At 44.8% G+C, this 27,983-nt stretch overlaps 1 protein-coding gene across 1 annotated transcript in view; it reads left to right on the forward strand.

The window, feature by feature from the left end:
* Nucleotides 1-55: 55 nt before the first annotated feature.
* PTCHD1 (patched domain containing 1) overlaps nt 56-27,983 on the forward strand; it is a 50,389-nt gene continuing 22,461 nt past the window's right edge. Inside the window, exon 1 of the mRNA XM_029931022.1 lies at nt 56-406. Coding sequence (XP_029786882.1) covers nt 56-406 — 351 coding nt within the window. The remainder of the gene's footprint in view (nt 407-27,983) is intronic.

Raw genomic sequence — 27,983 nt, forward strand, 5'->3', positions numbered from 1 at the left:
CGAGCCCGCGCCGAGCGTGCGCCTCGCCCTCCTCCCGCGCCCGCTCTGCTCTAGGATGCTGCGGCAGGTTCTGCACAGGGGCTTGAGGACGTGTTTCTCCCGGCTCGGCCACTTCATTGCCAGTCACCCGGTCTTCTTCGCCTCGGCGCCCGTGCTCATCTCCATCCTGCTCGGCGCCAGCTTCAGCCGCTACCAGGTCGAGGAGAGCGTGGAGCACCTGCTGGCGCCCCAGCACAGCCTCGCCAAGATCGAGCGCAACCTCGTCAACAGCCTCTTCCCGGTCAACCGCTCCAAACACCGTCTCTACTCGGACTTGCAGACCCCCGGGCGCTACGGCCGGGTCATCGTCACCTCCTTCCAGAAAGCCAACATGCTGGACCAGCATCACACTGACCTGATCTTAAAGGTGAGAGAGGGGCGGGCGCGGGCAGCCTCCCGCCAGTGCCGGTGGCGCGGCTGGGCAGGCTCTGCGCGGGGGTCCGGGCTGAGAGCGCCGCCTCTACCATCCCAGGCGGCTGCCGCAGGGGCTCCCCTGCACCGCGTACCCCTCCGAGGCCGCCCGGAGCCTCCTAGCCTCCTTGGCGGGGAGCGTCCGGGTCCGGGCCCGGCCCTGCCCTCGACACTGTCGCCGCCACCCCGGCAGCTGCTGCAACAGTTGGGGCGGCGGCAGCCACGGTGCTGTAGTCGGTGCGCTTGTTTTGGTTGCAGTGGTCTTGAGGGGGAGGAGGTTTGGGGCGGGGGGTAACTGGACCAAGAAGGAGCCGAACAGGAGGCATTCTGGAAAGTCCTGCTACTTGAAAACAAAGTATTGTGTTTGGAGGCGATTCAGAGTCCCCTCTCCCATTCTTTTCTCCCTTGCTCTGGCTTTCGGAGTGATGTGGGAAAGGCTGCTTGCAGGGGCCGGGAGGGGGCAAAGGAATGTGAAGTGGGGTGGTGAGGAAAATGCCTCCTACCCACCCAAGCAGGAAGTATGGTCCCTGGCGAGGACACGGGGCTGCCCTGGTGCCCTCTTCCCCAGAGCGCGGTAGCCATCTCTGTCTTCTGGGGTAGGAAATTATGTCTGTTATTCGCAGTTATTTCGTCTTTCACGTAGCTTTCCTCTTTCGAAATGCAAAAACTTCTTTGGGGAAACAGAGGTTCGATTAATCCACTTTTATTTGGGTGCGTTTGGACGTGAGGGTGAGGGGCAGAGCCAGAAGGAGGAGGACAGAAGCCAGGCTGTGTGGCTCTAAGAAGAGCACAGGAAACTAAGCAGCTGGTTAGAGGGTGACACTAGTGGAAACAGGTTGTGCCGTCAGCCCGAGGTGGGAATTTGATGTGGAAAGTGAGGTTAATGGTGATAACTTTCAGGAAGTTCCTAAGAAAAGCTGAGGAGTGAGGAATAGATATGGAAACGTGGAGATCTCAGAGAAAAAAGCAAAAAGAGGTAAGAATGTTCCATCTAAGCCCCTGGTGGGGATTATGGGGCTTGTTTACTTAAGGTGCCCCTCTGCAGAGGGCCTGCCTGGACCAGTCCCAGCCGGAGCCCTGGGGCAGAGGCAGGAAAGGTGCTAGTTTTATGGGGGTCTTCCGTCCAGCTCTGGGATTAGAGGCCGGTGGGTTAGATTTCTAGTCTACTTATGCCAAGGGGAGCCAGCCAGTGAACGTGGGGAACTCTCCCCTCTTTTCCTCTACAGGTAACCTTTTATCCCTGGAGATCAGCTAATTTTCCTATGTTATTTTCCTTCCTCTATCTATTGATGTGTTATCAATCAGCAATTAGTAATGAGGGGGATCTGACTGGGGACTCCATGGAATTAGGACCTTCCCACGGCGGGTGGCTTGTGATATTTTTAATGGCACACACATCATCACAGAACCTTAGTAACAGTAGTCCAGAAATATTTGTTTTTCTTATGATCATGCTTCCAACATCGAAGTGTGTGTGTGTGTGTGTGCGTGTGTATGTGTGTGCGCGTGTGCGCGTCTGTGCGCGCGCGCGCCAGTACTTCAATGAACATATTATGACACATAGAATACTGCTTCGAATGCTTGCCCAAGAAAACACATAGTAGTTTCATCGCAGGTTTAAAGAAACTATAATTTAGCCAGTCCTGAAGGTTGGAAAGCTGCCCCATGTTTTGATATATGATCTACTAAATGTTTCTTTCTACATCCCCTCCCCAGATGATGTTTCCACTGGCTCCCCCCAACCCCCAACAAACAGTCACGCCACTGTGACGGGCAGTCACCAGTTACATTCACTCTCAAGGTTAATGAGACACCAACAGGCACATCAGATCTCTTTTCACCAGGATTGTTTGTCTCCTATTTGATTTTGATTTGTTCAGGACAGAAAACCGTATTATCTGAGAAAGTTGGGACTGGAGAGAGAGGGAGGCTGTCTCTGCCTCCATAGCTAAAGGGCAACTTGAAAGGACAGTGGTCTTGTGGGTGAATTGTTTTCAGATTCGAGATGTTTTTTTATGTGCTAGATGTCTGGGGAAAATCAAAACCAAGTCAGTGTGGTCAGAAGCCATTTCTAGTGATGGCTCTCTGGTCAAATGAATTCACATAGTTTATAAAAACTCAGACCTAGGAAACTGAGGGAATTGCCTTCAATTTTATATATCCATTTTTTTTCTTTCTACATCCAACTCCTATATTGGGTAGGTACAGAGCTGGGACAGAAAGATGGACCTCCAGTGGTCATGGAAATGTAAAGTGTGGGAATAAGCACTTATCATTATTTTTCTTTCTTTCCATTAGAGACATGACGAAGATCTGTCCTTTACAAAAGGTGTTAAGAGCGAAAGAGTCACTGTTTCTGCCCATGCTAGTGTTATCCTGGTACTTTGCTGCTGGCATCAAGGACGGCCCTGACAGCTCACACTGCACACAACGCCATCCGGCTCCTGCCCATTGGATGGCATCACATTTGAAACAAAATGGACAGAGCGTTAGCAGGGTTTCAGAAAGGCTTTTGTGGGCCCACTGTGAACCCGGAGGAAGTATGTTTCAGGGCCGTATCATTTGTTCCTCATAGCGCTCTGCAGTTATACCCATTTACTGAAGGGGATCCTTCTCCTTCTCCAGCTATTAGTCCAGCTACTTTCTGACCCAAAATAGATGGAAGAGGGATGATTACAAAAAGTAAAAACCCAGGTTGATTTTTTTAACATATAATTGAGAGTATCACCAGAAAAAAAAATTCACATTTGAAAATCCAACCGATCTCATTCAGAGCTTTCTCAAATGTGTGCAAGAGACATGGTCCACCTCCTCAGTCTGCAGTGTAGATTTTGACCCCAAACTATGAGAAGAGGGACTGTCCCGAGCAGTGGTTTCCTCTGAAGTCTCTGGGGCAGAGATGTAGTTTGGGGTGTAAGTCGGTGGGGCCTGATGGTGCTGGTAAAGGATCAACCATTCATGAATTTCTGAACGTCTTTAAACATCTTTGTTTCACTAGAGATTAAATTTAGCTCATTATCATTATAACAGAAAATTCATAATGTTCATTTGAGAGCAAATTTCAGAGGAGCACCTCATGAGCTTTTATAAGTAGGTTTCTTCTTGATCGCTGACAATGAAGTGTAAGGTGTTGTTGGTAATTGACCTGGGCAGTGACCAAGACAGTGCTTGATGTATTCCACAATCATCCATGGAGAAGGAAGAGCCCGTTTAGCTCAGTCCTTATAATAATGACATGACCTTTATATAGCATTCTAAAAGATATAAATATATAGTACATTTAAATACAGTAAACACCTTAGGATATACGTGCTATGATCCCATTTTACAGATGAGAAATCACCACCATAGAAATTAACTCACTTAGCCATGGAAAGATGACAAGGACATAGTCAGGACAGAACAGGGCTTTGAATCCCAGATGAGTGCTCTTCACTATAATTTACTGCCTCCCATATGATAAACTACGTGAATGATTTAAAATGTACATTTTTAAAATCCAGAAGAACTATATTTGACTAAAGTCTCATGCCCACCTCATAGTGTTGTCCTAACAATAGTAACCGGATCATAAGGACATTTTCTTGACTGATTCTGTCTGGTGTCAGTGAAAATCCACATATCGGAACTCTAAATGCCCAAAGTAAAACATAAGATACTTGGAATTCACATTACACAAAGATGGAAATATAAGATGTTTTACTGTTAAAATCTCTGGATGATTGGATGAAGCTACTTCCTACTTGAGCACTGATCACTGTGCAGGTAGATTCAATTCCAATGCCTCACACAGTCCCGGGCACATAGTAAACCCTAAAGAAGCAACTTGTCCAATGCACTTGCCCTAGTTTACTCAGAAAGTAACGTGATGGCTACAGAAAATTCCACAGAAACTACTTTGACGTGTATTTTCAAAAAGACATTTTAAAAATGTTTACATCTCTACAAGCAGTTTCTACGCTTTTCTTTTTCCAGATTCTCCCTTCCCTGATAACCTCTGTAGTCCTAAGAAAGCGTACTTCGGTTTGGGAACTGTGTGGGGGCAGTTCCTCATTCACCGTCTTCTTCAAAGGACCCTCATAGGATAGTTTATTCCAAACCAAGGGAAGGACACATCCTCACCATGCAGACGTTCTTCCACTTCCTGGGGAATCTCACTTTGTTCAAATGTTGACTTTCTACTTTATTTAAACTTTTTATGTTTAAATACACTAAATGGAACTAGGGTGCAAAACAAGATTAATAGAATTTAATTTGGGATTAATTACTTCAGGCTTCCCAAGGGCAGCATAACTGCTAGGTCAGGGTCATGAAGACCTGCTAACGGGATCCAGACCCCAGTGTTTCCAAATACTGCCTCAGCATTTGCAGACATTATGGCAACGGCCATCATCACCCTCTCTCTACAGGCTAGGGATCGGCATGTTCCAACCTAGCTTTGAGCTCAGAAGGAGGTTTTTTTTTTTATTTTTAAAAGATTGAAACAGAACAAAACAAAAACAAAAACTATGAGGCAGAGATGGCACATGGCTCTCAAAGCCTAAAAATATTTACTTGGTCTTTTACATAAAGAAGTTCCCATCCTATACTCCAAACTCGTTTACTGGGGCAATTTTAGGAGGTTAACACTATTAAATAACCTGGAAGGCAGCGGGTCTCACCGAGGAGTGCTTTTGCCCCCCAGCGGACACTTCGCAATGGTTGGAGACATTTTCAACTGTCACAACTGAGGGTGGGCTGCTGCTGGCATCTAGTGGGTGGAGGTCACAGATGCTGTGAAACATCCGGATGCACAGGACAGCGCCCCTCCGCAAAGGATTATCTGGCCCCAACCCTGCTTGAAGGGTTCATTTGTGTTTCTCTTGCTTTGCTAGGGTTTTTTTTCCCAGCTGCACTGAATATATAAAATGAAAGAATACCAAAGAGAAGTTCCTATGTTACAGAACTTTGGCTGGGGACAAATACTACCACTCTTTCGGACGGTTGGGCAGAGATCAGATTCTCCAAGGTAACCTTCCCCAAGAGGCAGTTGTCCCGCTCTCTCCTACACCTCTGTCCTTATTGGTCTAAATCCCACCTGAAACACAAGGAACCGAATGCAGTCTAACTGCTGGGATAGCAAAGCTGCTGAATTGATGCTGGACTTGAGACTTGTGAGAGTGGCCGTGGGTGGCAGGCCCGCCCGCCCCTCCATTAGCAGCAGTCACACCACCCCCCACCCAGGGCTGCCTTCTACTGACAGTATAGGAGACCTCCCTGTGAGCGGTGGCCTGCTGTGGAGGCAGGAAGCAGCGCCTCACTGCCCGTCCAACTGCTTGGCTTTGCTGAACATTAAATGAAAAAAGAAAGAGCTTGTCCCCAAGGAACAGTGGACCAACAAGCCTTGGGTTTGGAGGCCACCTTCAAGGGCGTCTCTGCAGATGCTGATGCTGGAGTCTGCTCTCAGCATCTCAGGGAGCTTTTCTTAGTGACAGGTGCTCTGAAGACTTGAGCAGCCCGGGCCCTCCAGTGAGTTATTCTAGTGGCAGATAGTCTTAGAAAAGATTGAGCACGAGCCTGAAAGGGCAGCATGCACGCATCTACTGAGCCAGCCAAATGCCTTCTGCATTTTATCTTTGCACTAGGGGAAAATTAAGGAGAGACAGAGATCACTATTCCTTCTCCTTGCACTTCATAGGAGTGCATCCCAATCATCCAAGTACAGTGTTCTTCTAAGGGTGTCCAACGTCTCAACACATTTTAGTGCTGCAAATAGTATCCTCAAATACCCGCCCCACTTGCTCTTTGAGATTTGAAGAGCGATCTCTTACTTCCCCACGTGGATAAGCACTTAGGACAAATCTAGGTAAAGTCTTCATTTGAACGGAAATGTAAAACTAAAGCAGTAGTGTTAGAGGCAGGCCACCTTTCTAAGGATTCCTAGTACCTTGACAGATGCTCTATTGGAGTATGAGAAGTATGATTTTCAAAGTTTAAGACCAAAACCAAAGCTCTCAGGACTCTGCACACTCCTGAACCTCACAGAACAGCTGAGCATCTAACTGGCGATTCCTTACAATGCCTGAGGGAAGGAGAGGCAGGCTGAAAGAAGTTCCTGCTGCCCCGCTGGCAAGGGGGTGGCACCCGTTGCCACAGGAGCTGGAGAGGCGAGGTGCTGGCGATCTGGTCAGCTCTGACTCGGTGAGATGCACCATCTGGTACCTGACTTTGGGGCTCAGTGTGAGCCCCAACTGATGCTCGAGATAGGACTGAAGCAGACCTTTGAAGTTACCTGCTTGGTAGCACATCACAGCAAGCAGGCCTGTCTGCTGCCACATGCCCGGAAGGCCACAGAACTTCCGAGGAGTCCTGCCACACTGATTTAATGACCAGCAGGGGAGGTGAGTAATCTCTAACCTTTCAAATATGGAAAAAAAAAACCCAAAAAAATCAGAACAAGAGAAATCAACATAGGAAGCCCTGAATAATGTGTCATGCCTCCAACTTCAGAATTCATATTTCGAACCAAAAGAGGCAATGAGGGAACGGGGAAGCTATTTTTATCTTCTTGCTCTCTAAGGAATCCTCTGGAGAATATTGTTTCTGGTCTTTTCAGAGATCCCCCACTGTTAGGTCTTCCACTTGCAGTTGAACTTATGGGCTCCAAGTACGGTTGAGATGAGGATTTTAACGCAAGCAGATACCTGGCAAGGTGATATCCAAAAATCTCGGTAAGAAAGTGGGGACAAAACATGGAGAAGCAGGCAGAGAATCACAGGACCCAAGTGTCCCCTGTGGGCAGCTGGGGCTCCGTCTCCCGGGAACTCTGGCGGACATGGAGAGCATATGTCCAACCTATTCCACCTGTGGAAGAAGAAGCCAGATATTTATACCCCAATATCCAGGGGCACTAAATAAGTGTTTGACAATTACAGATGCCTTAAGTGTCCCTGTAACAGAATTGTTGTTTTAAAAAAGCCTCTGGCAAAGAGCTGCAGATGTTCAGAGTGAGAGGACTTGGCATGGAGAGAGGAGGGTGAGCTGAGAGGCTATGGGTGGGGCCCTGAGAGCATCTGCCCCAAGGGTCTCACACCCATCAAGAGTTGACATCTCAGGGCTTAGGGCTCTCATTCCTCAGGGATGTTCATCCCTTCACTCAACAAAATGGCCGTGACCCCATCTCCATGAAGCTTACAGGCAAGAATGATCCAGCACAGATGGTTAGTTATTCTTGAATGTGACTTGACCCACTGCCATTTTAATGATTTCAGTTGTCACTGGATGGCGGTAAAGATGATTCCCAACAGGGCCAGTTCACCACGAGGACTTGTGGTTTTCTATGCTAAAACCCCAGGTCTGAGTGGCATGGATGCAGTCCCCCTTCCCTCTGTGAGTCCTAGAGAAGTCTGCAGGACTGATTCTCAGAGCTCTACCCCTACACATGGACTTCTGTTGCTGTCCTTCCTAGAAATGCATTTATTCCTTACTTTGGGTCCAACTCAGTACTGCCTGCTACTTTATGAGGCCTTCCCACATTCGTGGCTTCTTCCCTTCCTTAAATCCATTGGGCTTTTGGCCATGTTCACATTCCTTAATGCTTAGCTGGACATTATTATATAATTTGCTGTACTGTCATGTGATCCTGTCTCTTGAACAAGATTGGAAGCTCTTCAAGGGCAGGAACAATATCTCCTCCTCCTCCATTTTCCCTAGAACCTAGCATAATGTGGAGTATGTGGCAGGTAGTTGATAAATTATTGCCAGTTGATGGCTTCTAGGAGGGAAAACGTACTTTCCCTTCCCTATTGATTTATTTTGGTCACACCAGAACTGATAATTTCTCAGCATTGAAGGCGAGATTCCTTTGCCCATTTTTCCACAGGCTCCACGACTTTGCCAAATTCCACAGCTGTGTCAATTATGTCTAATTGTCTCAAGGGAGAAAAATGCATCTCTGCTAGAGAACTATCACTATTAGTGCCCCCCCCAAAATCTTTGTGATACTCACTCCCTTTGTTTTGTGAGGTCTGCATTATTGCCTTTTGTTTTTGTTCTTGCTTTGGTTCGGCATCTAGGCAAGTGGTCATACTGAGTAAAAAGATTACTGGCTCTTGGACTCTCTCGTGTGCCCACACATGACCCGAACATCTTGTGAAAATACAGATTCTGATTCAGCCTGGGGTGACACCTGCAATTCTGGATCTCTAACAAGCTCTCGGGCGATGCTGGGAGTCAGTGGAGCGCACTCTGAGTGGCAAGGCTCAAACTTCACGGTTGTGAGCGGAACACTGGATCTGGGGTCAGAAAAGCCAAGATCAAGTCCCAATTTTCCTAAGTATGTGGCTTTGAGCTAGTTGCCTAACGTCCCTGAGAGACAGGTTCCTCCTGTGCACTGACTGTAACACCATCCTCTGCACCCACCTATGGCAAGGACACACTGTGACAAGGTATGTGACAGCACTGTGTGACCACCCCCTTCTGCCAGGTGGGCTAGCATTTCTGCTCTTGGCCTTGAAAATGACGGTTATCTCTTCATATGTGCCAACCCTTCCAGGCCCATCACCGCCTGTTGAGTGAATACACATGTGAGCATTTCTGTCTTTGATCTGCCAGGCAATAATGGGTGCTCAATCTAGGTTCTTAATACTCGAATTGGCAATTTGTTGGTCTTTAATTACTCCGAGCCACAACAGACTGGCTTCATCCTGCGGTGGAACATGCAGCTGTTAAGTTCTCAGGCAGGCCGAGCTGCCGCAGGGGGCGGGGGGACGGATGGACTGTGTTTTGCCTCATCAGGATGCTTTCTCAGGGTTCAGAACCTCATCTTCCTGCTTGACAGGGCTTCGCACACAAAGGGAGCCTTCACATGCTGCCCAAGGAAGTGTCTTAGGAATTAACAACTCTGGGAGGCCACAGACCCCTGTTTGAAGGTTTCCTTCACCACTGCTCCCAGGAAGCCAGACAGGGATTCTCCAGCAATTTAGGTGAGAGAGTTAATTTACACGACTACAGTGTTTCCCTGAGAAATCTCACTGACCAAAGTAGATCTGCACGTGCTTCAAAGGGCAAGTGTGTCCGGAATTGCCAGAGATCAGGAGAACCAGGCAGAGTGATCACTGGAAAGCCCTTTGAAACTGGGAAATGGAACATTTTGCTGACTGGGGGATTTAATCACTTAGGTCAATGCATTTCCCCCACCTTCTCCTTTCTAACATTTCATTTTATGGGGGTTATAAAAGAAATCTATAATTATTTAGGATCAAAATCAAATCCACCAAAGAAAATTCCCCTGCCTACCTGCTTCTCTATGCCTGAACTCTTCAAATGAAACTAACCTCAGTCTAAGTGAGGATTGGCAGTTCTTCTCAAATTTGAATATGCTTTCGAATTCCCTGGCAATTTTACGAACACGCATGTTCTGATTTGGTGTAGGTCTGGGAGAGCAGGTCCGGGTCCCTGCACTTCTAACAAGGTCCCAGGGCCGCTGCTGCTGTTGGCCTGAGGACCAGACCGGTGAGAGCAGTGGCTTGGAGAAAGCTTTGTGCATCCCAATTACTCAGGGCCATTTCATTGCCTCCATTCTCCAGCTTTAGCAGATATCCCCCCAGAGGGCTTGTCCACACAGACGTTGGGTCCCACCCCCAGAGTTTCTGATTTGTAGGTCTCAGGTGGGGCCTAAGAATTTGCATTTCTTTTTTTTTTTCTTTTTTGCATTTCTTACTTATTTTTGAGAGATACACTGAGTGCAAGCGGGGAGGAGTAGAGAGGGAGGGAGAAACAGAATCTGAAACAGGCTACAGGCTCTGAGCTGTCAGCACAGAGCAGGGCTCAAACCTCTCAACCGTGAGATCATGACCTGAGCCAAAGTTGGATGCTAAACTGACTGAGCCACCAGGCCCCCTGAGAATTTGCATTTCTAACACGTTCCTAAGATGATGCCATTCCTGCTGGTCCAGGGAACATACTTTGAGAACGACTTCTATAACGTACTTTAGTAATGAGCTGCCAGGTCTAATTCCAAAAATGCAGTCTCCCTCTCTTGGCTCACACATATACACAGGGTACAAAATGTATTTGCCCAGCAGTTAACTGTGAATAAGAGTGTAACAGCTGTTGTGCAAATGTACTATATAAGTTGGATCCTTTTAGGTCTGCAGCTCAAGGCCAGCATACCGGACACAGGGTCCTGCTCCGCTGCCTGTGTCCGGGGGCAGGGGTTTAGGAGAAGAGGGCTGAACAGAAGAAAGGACACTCTGAGATGGAATGTGGGGGACAGATAAGCCCCCTACCCACACACATCTACACTGTGGATGTTGTTATTACCATCACTGTGCAATTGCCAAGACTTCCAGAATTTCTCCCAAAGACTTCCCACATGGGGTGACCCGCCATTTACCTCTGTAGAAACTTTCTTTACATCAAACCAGAAGGTGTAGTGGGTACACAGAGGAGCTGCACAATACATTTTTGAGACAAGGACCCAGCTCTGTAGTTGCCAGAGGTGCGGTTTCTACCGGGAGGATCCTGGCAGCCAATGATCAGCTTTAGCTACTAACTGATGTCCGTGATGTTGAAGAGAGGTAAAGCAGAACTGGAGTGAGGTTCCATTAGTGCTGGCTTGGGCATAGTGGAAATAAGCATTTCAGAGCCCCACAGTTCTGGGTTTGAGGCTGTGAACCATTCATGTGGCCTTGGTCAAGTCACTTAATCTCTCTGGGGTCTCAATTTCCTCACCCATAAAATGGGACCAGCAATATCCTCATCACAGGATAAGATGATAAAAGGAGATACATAGAGAAACAAAGTTCACGAAGTGCCCAAGTGCCTAAAGCCACACAAATCTCACAGTATCTGCAATGAACACACGTCCAGGGCAAGAGAACAAGCCTCTGAGGATTCCCAAGGGAAAAGAATAAGCACTGCAGTCCTTTGACATGTTTCATATCACCATCTCCTTGTGTACAAAGTGCCTGAGGAAGTCCATGAGTACCTTTTATTAATGAAAAGCTTTGTTGACATGGCCTTATACTCCCAGATAGTGTAATATTACATCTCCCTCTATTTTTACTTCAAATGACCCATGGAAAATAAAAAATTGCATATCTGTTCATCCAGTCTTTACATTTCTAAAGCCTCAGACCTGCACTGTCCAGTTCAGAAGCCATTAGGCACATGTGGCTATTTGACTTAAATTTAAATTAATAAAATTAAAAATTCACTCCCTCAGTTGCAGTAGCCACTTTTCCAGTGCTCAACAGCCACATGAGCCTGTAATGGACAGAATAGGTAAAGAACAGCTTCATCATCAGAGAAAGTTCTAGTCAACAGCACTGCATTTCACAGATAAAATAACTGCTACCTCATAGGGCTTAATTAATAAGCAGTGGAATAAAGATTCAAACACAGGACTGGCTTCTAAAGCATCATTTAAAAACAACTACACCAGATTGCCTCCATGAGATATGGAAGGAGATGAGTGAGGCATGGCCCCAGTGGCTGATGGCCTTGGGGCAGTCTTTCAATCAGTAACAGAGTAAGGGTGGGTGGGGGAAACCCTGCAGTATCAGCTTCAACATGTAAAGAGTTTGGAAGTGGTCACTCCCATCCTTACATTAACAAAAACATAAACTGAAAATCAATGACTTCTCTTGGACACATTTAAGAACTGGGGTCACAGGGAAATTGTCATCCCAGAATCTGTAGAGACGGGCACAGCCACAGAGATACAGACATAATCTGCTTACCTGAAGCAGCAGGCTCTGGTAGAAACACTTATTAAATGGTAATTTTGACAAACTGGGGGAGCCATGAGTGTAGAGTAGATAAGAATGAGAGCTGTCTTTAAAGGGAGAGGAATCAGGAGCCCCAAACTTTCTTGGGCTTCACCTCCAGAAACCCCACCAGAAACTTCACCTTGGGGTGAAGGTCTGGCCGGAAGAGGCAGAAGAGTAATCATCGTGAATTCCACCCACTTTCCTCCATAACAGAGGGCTACTGTCTAGAGATTTTACTAGAAAGCAATTCTGAAACTTTGTCCCAGGTTCCTACCCACTTAAGCCCCCTTCAGCCTTTCTGTGTCACCTAAGTAGGGGAAAAGAGTTCTCAGGTGTGAGGACTTCAGGGAAATAGACCAGAAGTGCTATATCCAGGGAAGGAAGTAGGGAACGGGGGAACAACTTTACCACTGGAGAAATACTTGTGAAAATCACAGCCCCAAAACACACAAGCCCACTTAAACACTGAGATTTCATCAGGAGATTATATAGCTTTTGCTCTCCCTAAATCTTACCATATCAACAAGGTTCCAGTATAATAATAGTGGATTTCAGCTGTAAGACACAAACTCTGAGGAGGAGTACATAGGGAAGCCCAAAGTCAAGAGGATAAACAAAAACAATGACATGGAGGAATTTGATGCTTTTGGTACATATAGTCACAGCAAACATTAAATACAACCCAACTCCTCTAGAGTAAAAGAAGTCCTCACTATAAAGTCATGTTTACCTCATTTGTTATCAACTGATACATGTCCAGATTTGGAAAAGAAAATTATAAGGCAATGCCAAAAGAAAAAAATATAGTCCAAAGAGACAAAGGAAGCCTCAGTACCATACTCAGATATGACACAGATATTAGAATTATCAGACAGGAAATTTAAAATAACTATGATTAATATGTTACAGGGTTTAATGGAAAAAGCAGACATTAAGAACAAATAGATGATGCAAATAGAGAGATGGAAACTCTCAGGATGAATCAAAAGGAAATGCTAGAAACTGAAACTGTAGCAGAAATGAAGAATGGTTTTGATGGACACCCTAGAACATACAAGAATTTTAGGATAATACCAAAATATGCACACAATTAGAATGCCAAAGGAGTAGAGAGAATGCAGCACAGAAATATTTAAAGTAATAATGGCCAAGAACTTTCCAAAATTAATGATGGACGCAAAACTACAGACCTAGGTAGCCAGAGAGCACCGAGGGGATAAGTACCCATAAAGCCATACTTAGGTGTATCATATTCAAACTACCAAAAACCAAAAACAAAGAGGAAAACTTGAAGAAGCTGGGGGAGGGGGGTGGGGGGAAACACTGTACATATAGAGAAACAAAGAGAAGAATTCTATCAGACTTCTCATCAGAAACCACACAAGCAGGAAGAGAGTAAAATGAAATATTTATAAAGAGTTGAAAGGAAAAAAATCTCACCAACCTAAAATTCTATATCCAGCAAAACTATGCTTCAAAGTGCAGGAGATATAAAAAAAATTTCTCAGACAAAGAAAAACTGAAAGAATTCACTGCCTGCAGACTTGTCCTGCAAGAATGTTGTTCAGGCAAAAGAAAAAATATATGGGTCAAAAACTCAGATCTATTAGATGAGAGTTAAAAAAAGGAATAAAGGTAAAATAAAATCTTTTTAGTTTGCTTATTCTTTTTTTTAGTTTTGTTATTCTTGATTGATCTAAAAGGTAACTGTTTAAAGCAATAATAGTAACAATGTATTATGGGATTATAACATACAGATTAAGTGGAATGAATGTCAGCCATGTCTCCAGGGACAGGAGGGAGGCATTGGAAATACTCTCTTATAACCCAACTATACTACACATGCAGCATTACAGTATTATTTGAAGATGCACTTAGATTAGGTGTAAGTAGATGTTGTAAGTACTAGGGCAACCACTAAACATTTTTTTGAAAGAAGTAAAATTGATCTATCGAGGTAAAAGATAAAACCAAAAAACTTAATTATCAATTAAAAACAGATAAGACCGAAAAGAAAGGGGAAAACAAAAATAAATGCAACAAATAGAGAGCAGTTACAACCACAGTAGATATTACTCCAATTGTATCAATAATTGACTTTAAATGTCAATGCTATCAATATACTAATTAAAAGACAGTGACTGTCAGAGTGGACTAAGAAAAAACAAGACCCAATTCTATGTTGTCTACAAGAAACCCACTTTAAAAATAAAGACTGAGAGAGGTTAAAATTAAATGTATAGGGGAAGCTATACCATGTTAACACTAATCAACAGAAAGCTGGAGTAGCTATATTAATTTCAGATGTGGCTGACTTCAGAACAAAGAAATCAAGAATAAAGAAGGCATTATATAATGATAAAGGAATCAATTCTCCAAAAAGACATTCGATCCTAAACATGTCTGCACCTAACACTAGAGCGTTAAAGTACATGATAGAACTGAAAGGAGAAAGAGACAAACCCACTATTCTAGTTGGAGACTTCAACATACCTCTATTAGTAATTGACAGGGCAAGCAGGCAGAAAATCAGTAAGGCTACAGATGACTTACACAGAAGGAATGAGCAGGATGTCTTATATTCTGGGGAGAGTCATAATCCAATTTTTATAAGGATAGCTCTTACAGAAGGGTAGGGATTAAGTGGCAGAGGCAAGATATTGATGACAGAAAGATCCCCTCTACCCAGGGAAATGTTTTAAGTCTGTAACCAAGAGGCTTTGAATAGGATAACGATAGAAGAAAAAAGGAGATGGATTAGGCCACCATTTTCCAAAATGTGTTTTAGGAAAGTTTCCTTCGATGTTGCAAGAAGAAAAAAAAATGGGTTCTGTGACTAAATACCTTTGAGAAACCATGTTTATGGTATCTCAATATCAGATCCCCCATACTGAGTGCACATTAGCATATCAAAGCTTTTTAAAAGTTACTCTTAAAATAATCTATTTAACTCTGTCCAGTTCAGCATTTCTCTAGTTTATGTGATCATGGATACTTTTTACTTTTTTGGTGACATGTAATAACATCCCAAGGAACTAATATGCTTCAGAACATACTGAAAATATTATCCCTAAAATAGGGAAGTGGAATCTACAGGACATGAGTAACAGAGGGGAAATGAGTAAACAAAGGAGAAAGGGTGATACTGGCTTGGAAGTTTCCGACCTGGGTAAGAAAGAGGAGGATGCTGGGAATGATACATAATAGGAAACAGGTGGAAGAACAGATCTGGAGGAAAAGATTCTGCTGTTGGATATATACCAGTTGAGATATTGCCATAACATGGATTTGCAAATCTTTAGGAGGAAGTTGGAAATACAGGCCTGGAGTCTAGAAGAGAGGTGAGGTATTGATGTGAACCAGTGATTGGACAGGATAAAGGTGACAAGCCAGACCCATGGCATGGAATTCAGTGCCTAAGATGAGTTCATTTGAATGTGAAAAGATCAAAAGTGCCAGAGACAGAATCTTAAGGAATATCAGGTCTACAAGATAGGAAATGGCAGAGGAGGCATTTGGATGGACACTGGAACGCCAGGTTGAGGCAGGAGGAGAGGAGGATGTCATGTCATGGAATTCGCCATGGCAGAGGGAGAGTTTACGTCAAATCACATATGTTTAATGAGCACCTTTGTTTGCCAGGCATCTAGTAGAGGATGCAGCAGTGGAGAGAGAACACCCATGCTTTAATGGAGCCTGCTGGCTTCCCTTTGACAAGTGCAGCATGCTTAACCATCTTACATAATTTTAAAGTACCATTTGGACCCCACATTATTGACTTAACTGCGAGTATCTGCTAGGAGTTTAGGAAAGGGAGGACTGAAAAGTAGCCACTGGATTTGCATGCTTAGAAGTCATTGTTGAGTTTTGGTTGAGTTCTGGGATAGAGTCTAGTCTGGAGTGGTTTGAGGAGTGAGTGGGAGGTGAGGAAATGAAGTTAGCAAGCATGAATCACTCTCTGAAGTGTGGTTGGAGACAGAAAATATAAAGAGCTCCTTAAAGAAGGGAAGATGCAGCAGAAGCTGGAAGTGAAGTAGGGTCAGTGAGGCCTTTTTTTTTTTTTTAACATGGGAGAGACATAAGCATATTTCAAAGCTCATGGGAAGGGACTAGTAGAAACAGAGACATGTCGGAGGAGATAACCATGACTAGGAAGAAGGAAAGAAAGCCAGAATCCAATGGAAGAAATGGACCTTAGAGGAAGAGTCATGACCTCGATTTCCATAGGAGAAGACAGAAACAGATAAGATGTGACTATTTTTATGGATACGGTGGCAGTAAGTTGAAGGTAATTTCCATCGATGGCTTGGGTTTTTTTTCTGCAAGACAGAAAACAAGGTCAGGAGATGAAAGTGCATCTTGTCAAGTGCTAAAGAAAGTGAACACTGGTCTGATATCTATGGCCACGGAGGGCAGGTGACAAGTGAATGAAAAGAGACTGGGTAGTAAATCAGAAGCCATCTCTTTAGCAGAATTTTGGTTTGAAAGAGAGTCACATCTTTCCTTTTATCTCAAGATGGGCAAAAGCACAGAGAAGAAACTGAAGTGGAACTGAAAGGCAAAGTGAGAGAGTTCACACTGGATAGTTTTACATCTCAGAAAACCAGTGTGGGTTATGTAGAAAGAAGGATTCCTTACCTCCAAGGGCTGGTTGGCATTTGGATGGCTCATCAGAGGAGAAGAAAATGACCTAGCATGGTTCAAATAGAAGCTGGGACTATGTGACTTCCAAGGGCGACCCAGCCTTCAGGTTCTATCACATAGCTCAATGGTTCTCAACCCTGGCTCCATGGCAGAATCACTGGAGGAATTCAAACATACCATGCCTAGGTTTCCCCCCCACCCACCCAGAAACTGTCATTCTCTGGGTCTGGCAGCAGGGTGGTCTATTCCAAATGCGGTCCACAAACTCGCAGCAGCAGCAATAGCCATAGCATCCCCTGGCAGCTTGTTACAACTGCAGAATCCCAGGCTCCACCCAGACCGACTAGATCAGAGTCCGCATTTTTTTGCGAGATCCCCAAGTGATTTGTGTGCATGTGAAAATCTGAGAAATGCTGGACCAAAAGCATGGTCTACAGTGGAGCCAGACATGAGTACTTTTTTAAAGCTCCCCCAGGAACTTCCTTCTTTTAATGTTTATTTATTTTTTAGAAAGAGACAAAGAACACAGGGAAGTGAGAGAAACAGAGGGGAACAGAGGATCTGAAGTGGGCTCTGCACTGTAAGTGCAGATGTGGGGCTCAAACTCATGAACCACAAGATTATGACCTGAACCGAAGGTGGATGCTTACCCAACTGAGCCACCCAGGCATCCCATTCCCCAGGAACTTCTAAAGTGCAATCACGGTTGAGAACCACTATTACAGAGAAAAAGAGATACTTTTTAAACTGTATTTAGCTCATGATATAATGTCATAGTATTCTATGTGCACATGCACGCAGACACGTACAAAGAGTACATGTAAAAACTAGAGAAATCCAAATAAGATTTGTAGTTGATGGTAGTGTACCAAAGTCAGTTTCAGGGTTTTTTTTTTAAATGCTTATTTATTTTTGAGAGAGAGAGAGAGAGAGAGAGAGAGAGAGAGAGAGAGCGAGCTTGAATGGGGGAGGGGCAGAGAGAGGGGGAGAAACATAATCTGAAGCAGGCTCCAGGCTATCAGTAGAGAGCCTGACACCGGGTTTGAACTCACGAACCGTGAGATCATGACGTAAGCTGAAGTCGGACTGAGCCAGCCAGGTGCCCCCATCTAGTTTCATGGCTTTGATCCTGTACTATGGTTATGTAAGAAGCTATCATTAGGGGAAGCTGGGTGATGGATACACAGGAACTCTGATCTACATTTACATCCTCTTGCAAGTCTTAAATTATTTTCAAAGAAAAGGTTAAAAAGAAAGCATTTTAAGCTAAGAGAGAGCCTGCCTAGGATGAGGAGCAGCTGTTCTCCATCATCATCTAAGAAATAAACAGCCTCCATCATTCATTCGGAGGGGAGCCATTGGGGGATTTAAGGCAGAGGGATGACAGGTTTGAATTTGTGTTTTAGAAAAAATAAATCTGGTGGCAGTTGGAGGATTGACTAAAAGTAAAAAAGATGAGTTGGGACGTGATCTCTGTCATCCACATAGACTGGAGCAATGGGAATGGAACACAAGAGGATGGATTGGAGAGATTGGGAGGTGGAATGAGCAGGACTGGAGGAATGATTCAAGGACTGTCGGCGTTGGCTGTGAGTACAGGCCCCCGGAGAAGCTTTTTACAATACAGATGCCCGGACCCTCGCCAAGAGATGCCAATTCCAAGGGGCCAGGCTGGACCTAGGCTTCTGGGTTTGTAGCACTCCACAGGTGGTTCAAATGAGCAGGGTTGAGAGCAGCTGGCTGAGGCTGAGGAGGCGGGAAGTGCAGGGTAAACCTCACAGGTTTGCAATCCAGTCGTGCAGCTACCCGCTACCCGGCAGAGGAGGAGGAGGAGGCAGCCAAGAGACAGCCAGGATAAATTAGGGAGGTAGCCCTTCCTCTTCCACTTGTTTTAGGTTGAGGAAAATTGTAAAACTTGGAAGTTAAAGTGCAGAAATCCCTAATCCTTGCAACCTAGCTATCTTCCCATGGCTTATCTGAACAAATACATTTTTAAATGAAAATAAAACCGTAGTTCGATTGTTTGTGCCACCTGAGCATAACCTCAGCTTATTAAAAGCAACAACTTTTCTGTTAAGTGCAAAGTGTGAAATATTTATACAAACAAAGAAATCTTCAAGAAGCCGAGCTAAAAGCTTTGGAAACAAGGTGAAATTGCTTGTTTTTAGTGCTGCTAGCCCAACCTTTCTCCTAAATCCACCTAGATATTTTATCCATCTTCCTCCACCCAAGACTTGCATGTCGGGTTGGTTGGTTTTTGCTCCTGCGAGGCTGTGCTTTGGAACCCTTCCAAACTCTGCAGCAGGTGCTGAGTGCGGTCACCTACCCCACTCTCCTGGAGCAGCAGGACAGCACGCAGCCTCCGATGTCAGCACTCACTGTTCATAAACCCCGAGCTCCAGGGAAGGTGTTCTGGGAGAATGCACCGAGCCTTCAGAGCCCCAAATGGGAAGCAGCCGATGGCTAATGGATTGTCTTTTACAGGGTGACCTGCCAAAGCCACCAGTCTCCGCTCATAAGAACAATCTGGGGTTTCCCTCCTGAGAGTTGCCTGCTGCCTATTGGGAGCTGTCTTTATAAAGTTGTGTGCCAAGCACCGTGAAAATGCTCTCATTTCAAAATGGTCTGCTCTTTAGCATTCTGTTTTCCCTGTCAAGGACATTTTTGCCCTTTTTTTTTTTTTAGAAGTTACAAAACCCTCTCATTTCCATTATAATAATAATGCAAAAGCACCTGGCAGAGTTTAATGATTATGTTAAATGGTTAATGTGAAAAATGTTCAGGTGGCATTTACAAGGATACTTCTGTGTTCCAGGTTCTATTACCCCTCAGCTTTCTACTAGCTATGGTATTTACAAGGTTACAGAGTAACACGTAAGCTCATCCATTTTTGAAATGAACCTAAACTTAGTTTGAGATCTGCAGGCTTGCTTCTATTGATTCTGATAAAGCTACTAAAGCTTGGAAAAGGAGGGAGGAAATGATAGACTGACAATTAAAAAATCTCTTTATTCCTAATTCTAGTGTCTTATTCTTTCAGGAGCTGCATATATTAATACCTGCCTGTGTATTCCCTGAGGGCTGGGCTGGAAAAGCATTTCTGTGCTGTTTAGTTTTGTGTGTAAATTGCGACAGCATCTTTACCTTTAGACATACAAGTACATATACTCATTGTTAACAGTCACCTTTCCAATATGTTCCGGTTCCTCTTGTTTGCTGTTTTTTGTTTCTTTGGCTTTTTTTCCCTCTGAGTTTTTGTGAAATAGCTAGTACTTTTGCTCAGTCACTCAATCGCAGTATTTAACTGGGTTTCAGGACATGAAAGAGGGAGCTGTTTAATGCATGCTGCTGATGCTAAGGCAATTGGACAAGAGTGTGTTGGCTGGTCCAGAACATTTCTGTCTTGAGGATTGTGTGCCTGCACTGTGCTGGGAGTAGGGACATAACAAAGAACAAGTCTCAAAAGCTGAAAGATGTCCTTATAATATGACAAGTGAGGAGACAGATGTGTCCCCACACAGGGGACCAGGGAGGATCTCGTCTGATTTTCTAGGGCAGGCTTCCTGGAGGAGGTGATGCATGAGCCAGGCACATCACTGCTCTCAAGTCCTGGCCCCTGGAAGGGAGGGCTGGGGACTGGGACTTGACTACTCATTGGGCAGCCCTTTCCAAAGTGGCCTGTTTCTTGAGGCTGCTGGCCTGTAGCAGCTTCTCTTTCAAATGGAGGACAGGGCTCTAAAAAGTGCCCTGCACATCCTTCCTGCCTCATATCAAACACGGCACTGCAGAATATCATGATCGCAATCCTTGCCATCATGCCTCCCCCAAAAAGCCACATACTGCTTCTCACAAACAATGAATCCCTCACATCAAGAGATGGGCAGTTGCTCTATGACAAGAACACCACTGGTCAGCCGGGAAGAATATGGGATTTCCAGGCATTACATTAAAACCACCATGTGCTTCAGGAAACTATGGGTGAAGATGCCAGTGACACTCTCTGATGGCCGCAGGGAGAGGTGCCGACACTTACAAAGAACCCACGATGTGCTCTTCTGCCGGGCACACTGTTTGCATTGTCTCATTCAGAATCAACAACACTTCTTGTCAGTCATCCCATTTTGATGATGAAGACAGGCTTAAGAAGGGGAATGTGCTCACGGTTATCAGGTGGTCACTTAGCTAAGGAACATAAGTCTCTGTGAGCCCTTTGTCAGGTTCATGCATGCCACGCTGCGGCCAGGGCTCTTCTTTCTTTCAGTCTCTACAGTCTCAGTTATCTTGAATTAGATAGTCTCCTGCCAATCAATAAGAAAAAGACAAAATACCCCAATATCTAAAAGGGCAAAAGGCTGGAATAGGCCCTTTGGAAAAGATGACAGCCACATGGCTAATGTGCATGTGCAAAGGTGCTTAGTTAGCTTCAGGGATCATGGAGGTGCAAACTGAAACCAAAACGAGATACCAGTACACACTCTCCAGAATGGGAATGATTTCAAAGAGTGATAATACTAAGTGTTGCAAAGGATATGGGGCAACTAGAACTTTCACACATTGCTGGTGGGAATGTAAAATGGTACAATCCCTTTGGAAAACTTTAAGTACATGCTTACCCTCTGATCCCCAAATTCCACTCCTACGTGATGTCCTGAGGCTGGCTCCTACTGGCGCCTGAAAGCTGATTTGGCATATCCCTTCCTAACTCACATCCCCTAGGTAGCTTGAAATTGACCACAGTGGGGATATTTACAAATGCTTTCAAATCAGAGCTGCTTTTGTAGGTGAACTTCCTGTTAAATGCATAGCAACATAGCACTGTATATACCTGAAAGACACGACTGCATATGGCCACCAAAGGACTTGCACAAGAATGTTCATCACATTTTTATTTTTAATAACCCCAAACTGGAAATAACCTAAAAGGTCCACCAACAGGAGAAGAAAAATAAATTGTTGGTATTTTCATGCAATGAAATCCTACACAGCAAAAATAAGTAACAAACTCCTGATAAACACAACACAGGTGAAGCTCACAAGCTGTGGGTCGAGTAAAGGAAGGCGGGCACAAATTAGTACAGACACCATTGTTGCATTTGTCAGAAATTCAGAAAAAGCAAGCTAATCAGTGTTGACAGAAATCAGAATAGCTTTGCTTTGGGGGCCTGACTGGGAAGGAAGATGAGGGAGCCTTCTGGATGCTGTAGTTGTTCTAGATCTGAGTGATACTCATATAGGTATGTACCTCTACCATTTGCTGAGTGGGACACAAGCTCTGTACATGTTACCATACAGATGTTATACCTCCATAATGAAGGGCACACACGCATACATTCTATTCAGTGATCCTGTTCATAAGGTGGAAGAGTCAGACTACCATCCCAGCAGTGCAGGATATCCAACGATGGTGCGTAATGACAAGAAGGCAGCCTGAATCTTGGCAGACAGGTCATCTTAGTTTTACTGACGTCCGACATGCCGCCATCATGGAGACTTTCAACACCTGTACCAGCAGCGGGGCTGGTGCATGAAGAATCTGCCTCCACTAGCACACACTCCCCAGGCACATCACTGCCTGGGAAGGAATCCAGTGAACACATCAGCTGTCTCTCCCACACACCTACCGCCATAGCAGCAGAAATCTAGAAGTGTAAAGATAGGAACTCTCATCCAACTTGGGCAACATTCCAGCCTTTGCTGTCAACAGAGAACACCAAAGTCTCAGACCATACCTGCTGAGATATTCCAGAAGGATGCAAAGAGGCTGCTGTGTCTCTGAGTAATTTTTTTTTCTAAGACAGTAAAAGCCAAAGAAATGCCTGCTTCCTTTATCACCAGCAAGAAGAAAGACAAGAGATCATGTCATCTCACAGTTCTCTGTTCCTGGCAGGATGTAGGCTTAAGCCCTTCTGGAGGAGTTATGTGCAGTCTTGTCATGAGGATACCCTAGACCCAACACGCTATTAGCTTCAGACTTTAATGAAAAGACTGGACTATACCCACACGAGGGAGAAGTGCAGGTGACAGCATGGGCCATCTCCATTCGTGAACTTACCAGAGCTGGGTGACAAATACTTGTTGTATACCTGCAGTATGCAAGTTGGCATCATTCCAAAAAATCTGTCCACCATCAAACAACTGATAATGAAGAGAAGCTAGAAAAATCCTAACTTTACTCCCTAAGGGTTGCATTTTGTTTTATTTTGACATAACCATATTTGGGTTTGGGGGGTTTGGGGGGGGGCTTTAAATACTCTATTTTTTTTCAGTTCTTATTTAAATACCAGTTAGTTAACATGCAGTGTTATATTAGTTTCAGGTGCATGTCAACAGTGATTCAGCACTTCCGTACAACACCCAGTGCTCATGACAAGTGGACTCCTTCATCCCTGTCCCTTCTTTCACCCATCCCCCTCCCACGTCTCTTGGTAAACATCAGTGTGTTCTCTCCAGCTAAGAGGCTGTTTCTTTTGACGTAACCATATCTGAATACATAGGAAACTGGGAGTTGGTTTTAGAATGTTTAGTGTTTTGAGAACAGCAGGAAACTAATTCCAGAGACTCTGGCCGTTGTTAGACATTCTCTTAGTTTGGGTTCCCCCAGAAACAGACCTTGAAACAAGAAACCAAGTACAGGTGGGAGGTGAAGGGCAACCAGAGGGAGAGCGGGGCAGCAAGTGGAAGGAGACAGAAAGGGGTGTGTGATCACGCAGGCCATGGCTGGAAGGAAATGGAGCACAGCCCCACTGAGGAAGCTCTAGGAACCAATTTAAAACACACTCACCCATGAGTAGTCCCACCCATGGGGAGGGAAACTGGGTATTTCCATGCCAAGTCCCATCTGTCATTGGGTGAAGTCTGCCCCCAGGGGGTATTAATGCCCCAGAACGTCTGGTCTGCCAAGCAGATGGCAGAGTGGGCTCTCTGACAAAGAAGCATGGGTGCTGGCATTTGCAGTCAGGCAGGTGTGCTCTCAAGAGGTGAGCACTAGAGCATTTGAGCAGGGTGCCAAGTGCATCTGCGACAGAGGAACTTGAAGCGATTGGCCAAGAACTTCTGTATTTGTGTGGTCTATGGCTACACTTGGGAGGCATACACACAGAAAAGGGCAAGGCCACACATCAGCTAGATCTGTACATTTATAAATCTACAATCCATTGATGTACAGCAGTTCAAATGTTTAATCGGCATCTTGGGTCTAAGAATTGTCATCACACTTGACTACTAGCTTACCCTCTGGGCTAAGCTGTCCAGATCTTTTTTTTTTAATTTTTTAAAATTTACTTTTGAGAGAGAGAGAGAGACAGTGCGAGCAGGGGAGGGTCAGAGAGAGAGGGAGACACAGAATCTGAAGCAGGCTCCAGGCTCTGAGCTAGCTGTCAGCACAGAGCCCGACGCGGGGCTCGAACCCATGAACCGAGAGATCATGACCTGAGCCGAAGCCGGACGCTTAACCGACTGAGCCACCCAGGCACCCCCAGATCTTTAAAAAAGTAGAGACATCAGTGTTTTGCCTCCTTCATGCCAGTATGTCCACTGTGGTTCAGACCTTCATTAGCATCTCCCTGCCTCTGCTCTCCAGCCTTCGCAGTCTGTCTACCACACTGCAGCAGAGTGATTTGCCCTCAGTTCTAATCATCTCATTCCCTGCATGAAACTCTTCTTGGGGCCCAGTTGCCAGCAGGACAAATTCTGTCTCCCAAGTTGAGCAGACAAGGCCCTGTGTGATTTGGACTTTGTTTGCCTCAGGCTCTACATAAAATATAAAATCTCTCAGGTACCTACATCCAATGTCATGTCTATTTGAAGATTCTGCCCCTTCTCCCACTCCTTGTTAATGCTGTCAGTGGGTGGAGTGATCGTATAATTTATCATCCAGACTGGAATACTTTTGGGAGTGCAGGAGGGCACTGTTAATTTCATCCATTCATGCCTCACAGCAGGCATGAGACGGCAATCCTTTGGTTTGCAGACCCATCACTGCCGATGGAACCCAGACTTTTATTACAGGTGACGCTATCCTGTTAACAGACTGGCCTCCAGGAAAGGCATCTGGGAAGATTCCTTCCTCCTCTAACTACTTCCCACCCTCCCACCATTGCTACTTCCTTCCATGGCAAAGCTCTGATGTTTTGCGGAATTCAGCTCTCATGTAGCCCAGTTCAGCTCACTACTGCAGAGGTGGAATGCATCTACAGTATCCTCAGAACATTCCATCTACTTGCCCTAGGCACACCAGCCCTGCTGGAATTGACAGATGGCTTCCACTTGGTTGTCTGAGTGACATGACTTCACCCAGCCAAGAGCAAAGATTGCTTTCATGTCCAAAGATGTCACTCTGGGTGATTCTATCTCGCTTTAATGCTGGCAATGGCTCACAGATTTGGCTGACTAAATTTTGCAGGGCACGCACATGTAAAACCTGTGATGGGTCTCAGGCAGGCAGCAGCTGGGAAGTGACAGCTCTTTTGCTTTGCTAGGACAAAGCCACCTCCATTTCAGCACCAGTTATAGCAATGAGCCATTTACTGAACATGTTTTAACTATCTACACTATGCTGGATATTAATATAAGTCCTGGGAAGATCAAGAACATTAAGACATAGTTTTACCTCAAGAAAGTTAAGAGTCTAGCAGAAGGACTTCAGGCAGAATTTCAGAATTGGTTCATGCATGCTGCCAGCTCTACATCGCTAAACTTTTCTGTATCCTCCTCCAAAAATAGAAGCCAAACAAATACACAACAAAAATTCAAACTACTCTATAATTAAGTATAATACATAATTATTTCAGTACCCAATCTCCTACCTAAATTGTTTCTCTGCTCTTACATTCTTTAGATTATAGTCTAACCATATCCATTTATCTAATGAGATCAGCCATTTGTCTGCAGCATAAGCGAAAGGACTAAATTCAATGTCATCTGTTTATTTAAGATGGAAATGATATGCATGTAGCACAGTAGCCCTTGGGTACAAATGAAGTATCATTCAATGTCACCAGGGAAAATATAAATCAGCAAGAAGGAACACGAAGGTTCAGTCAGTACATCTTTGTTGGGCTTCCAGTATGCGCCAGGGACACAAGATGGAGTGGAACATGATCCTTGCCCTCAGGGTGCATATATATTCTGGTCTTAAACAGCCTATGGGGAGTGGGGGTATGTGCATCCCGTAGGATCCCCAACTTTAATCGCGTGTTTTGCAACAAATTCTCAAATTGCCAGACCCTTTCACTAGTATGCTCTGCAAAGAATTTTTTCTCTTCTTCCCTCCGTGTGTGTATGGGGTGGGAGGCGGGTCGTCACACAGGAAACGTGCAAGACAGAAAGGATGCTGTTTGGACTCATGAAAGTCTCGTCTCTATACATCTGTCTTTTTCACCTCCAGCTGGTTGTGCGTGCTTGTCCTTGGTAATGGGCTGTGGCCCCTCTCTGAGTTTTGGGTTGTAAAGATCTTTGAAGTCTCCCAGTGTTCAACACTCGAATCTCCCTGCTTCTGCTGGGCTGCTTTGTCACGTTTGGCTCCTTGACTTTGCTACATCATCACCACTTTCAGTTCACAACTGCTGCTAAACATCTCATATTGTGGCTTGAGTGTGCTGAAGACTAATACCCAAACGCAAATTTATCAATGTCCAAATGGCCAGAGCACAGAAATTGGAGTGTGAATCCTTTACTTTGCCAAAGGAACTCCCATTAGGGAACAACGTACCAAGCCCAGGATTTAAATGTAGGCTGATCCACACACTAAATCTGTGACCACCGGCAAGGTATTTAAGCTCCTTGAGGCTCAGTTTCCCTGCCTATAAGTGTTAACAGTCGACCTCCCTGAATTCCCATGAGGATTAAATGAGGCTAACAGGTGTAGCATTCTCTGCACAAAACCCAGCATGAAGTATGCACTTAATACCTTTCAGTTTTCTTCTTTTGCCCCCGCCACAGTTCCCAGCCTGGTCTGATGTGCACATTAATCTAAGGAGGCAGCTAACCTGGAGGAAGTAGGATGGTATTAGGCTGGGTGCTGATCCTGGAACTGGGGAGTGCCAACTTTTAAACATATACAGCCCAGCTACTCTCTTCAAATATTTGTATCCATGTATGCATTTACCCCTTAGTTTCTCAGGACAGATGTGAGCAAAAATCTGTCACCTTTACATCTCACTGAATATACTTTTCAAGACCAACTGAGGAACCATTGTTGAGTTAAAGGGAAAAAAAGTTACGGGGTGCAAGGCAAGACAGGATAGAAATGGGGTGTTTTGTTTTTGCTAACAAACCTTCACTGGGAACACCACTTGTTTGTGAGAGACCATATCCACCAGCGCACAACTTCTCACTTACACTCCCACAATCTCACGGAGATAGGTACTATGATTGGCCCCATTTTACAGATGAGGAAAGTGAGGCACAGAGAGCAGTTCCAGCTTAGTGTTGAGGATCACACAATCACTAAGTGCCAAAGCTAGCATGTGAGCACAGGCAGACTATGTCCACCAAGCCAGACGGTGCCACCAACATGAGCACTTCCCGGAAGGGCCCGGGCCCAAGCAAGCTGAATCACAGAAACCATCATGGCCTTGACTATTTGCTCCCTAAGGCCTCTTTCCAGAGACAGGAAAGGAGGGCAGCATCTGGCATCTCCACTCTGATTTTTAAGGGCAGTAGTTTTGTTGGAGAACCTTGATAACAAAACAAAAAAACCTTTATTTCCAGTGGGAAAATGTACCATCAGGTAACACCCTCTTTTCTGAATGACATCACATGCTCAGTCTCATAAAGCTCATGGACCATCATTCAGGAGTGCCATTATCATATCATTATGTGTAACTTTTTTTCTTGTTTCTTCTTGGATCAGCCATAATTTACACTGTTCTCACACTCAGTGCTCATTAGAACCTTAGAAAATCCTTGAAAGGAAATAAAAATTGTCAGAGTTCATCTGATACAGATATTTTTCATAATTTTGTAGGTTTAATATTGTTATTAATTATTTGCCATTTGAGATATTTCAGGGATGTGGGTTATATAGTATTTTTACATTGTTTTCTTAAGCCGGAACTGCTAAAAGTGTAAATTGCACGTGCATGCAGGGACTCATCATGCCCATGGTATCTGCAGTCTCGTTTATGGATATATGAG

The sequence above is a fragment of the Suricata suricatta genome, chromosome X, assembly GCF_006229205.1.
Source record: "Suricata suricatta isolate VVHF042 chromosome X, meerkat_22Aug2017_6uvM2_HiC, whole genome shotgun sequence".
Lineage (NCBI taxonomy): Eukaryota > Metazoa > Chordata > Mammalia > Carnivora > Herpestidae > Suricata > Suricata suricatta.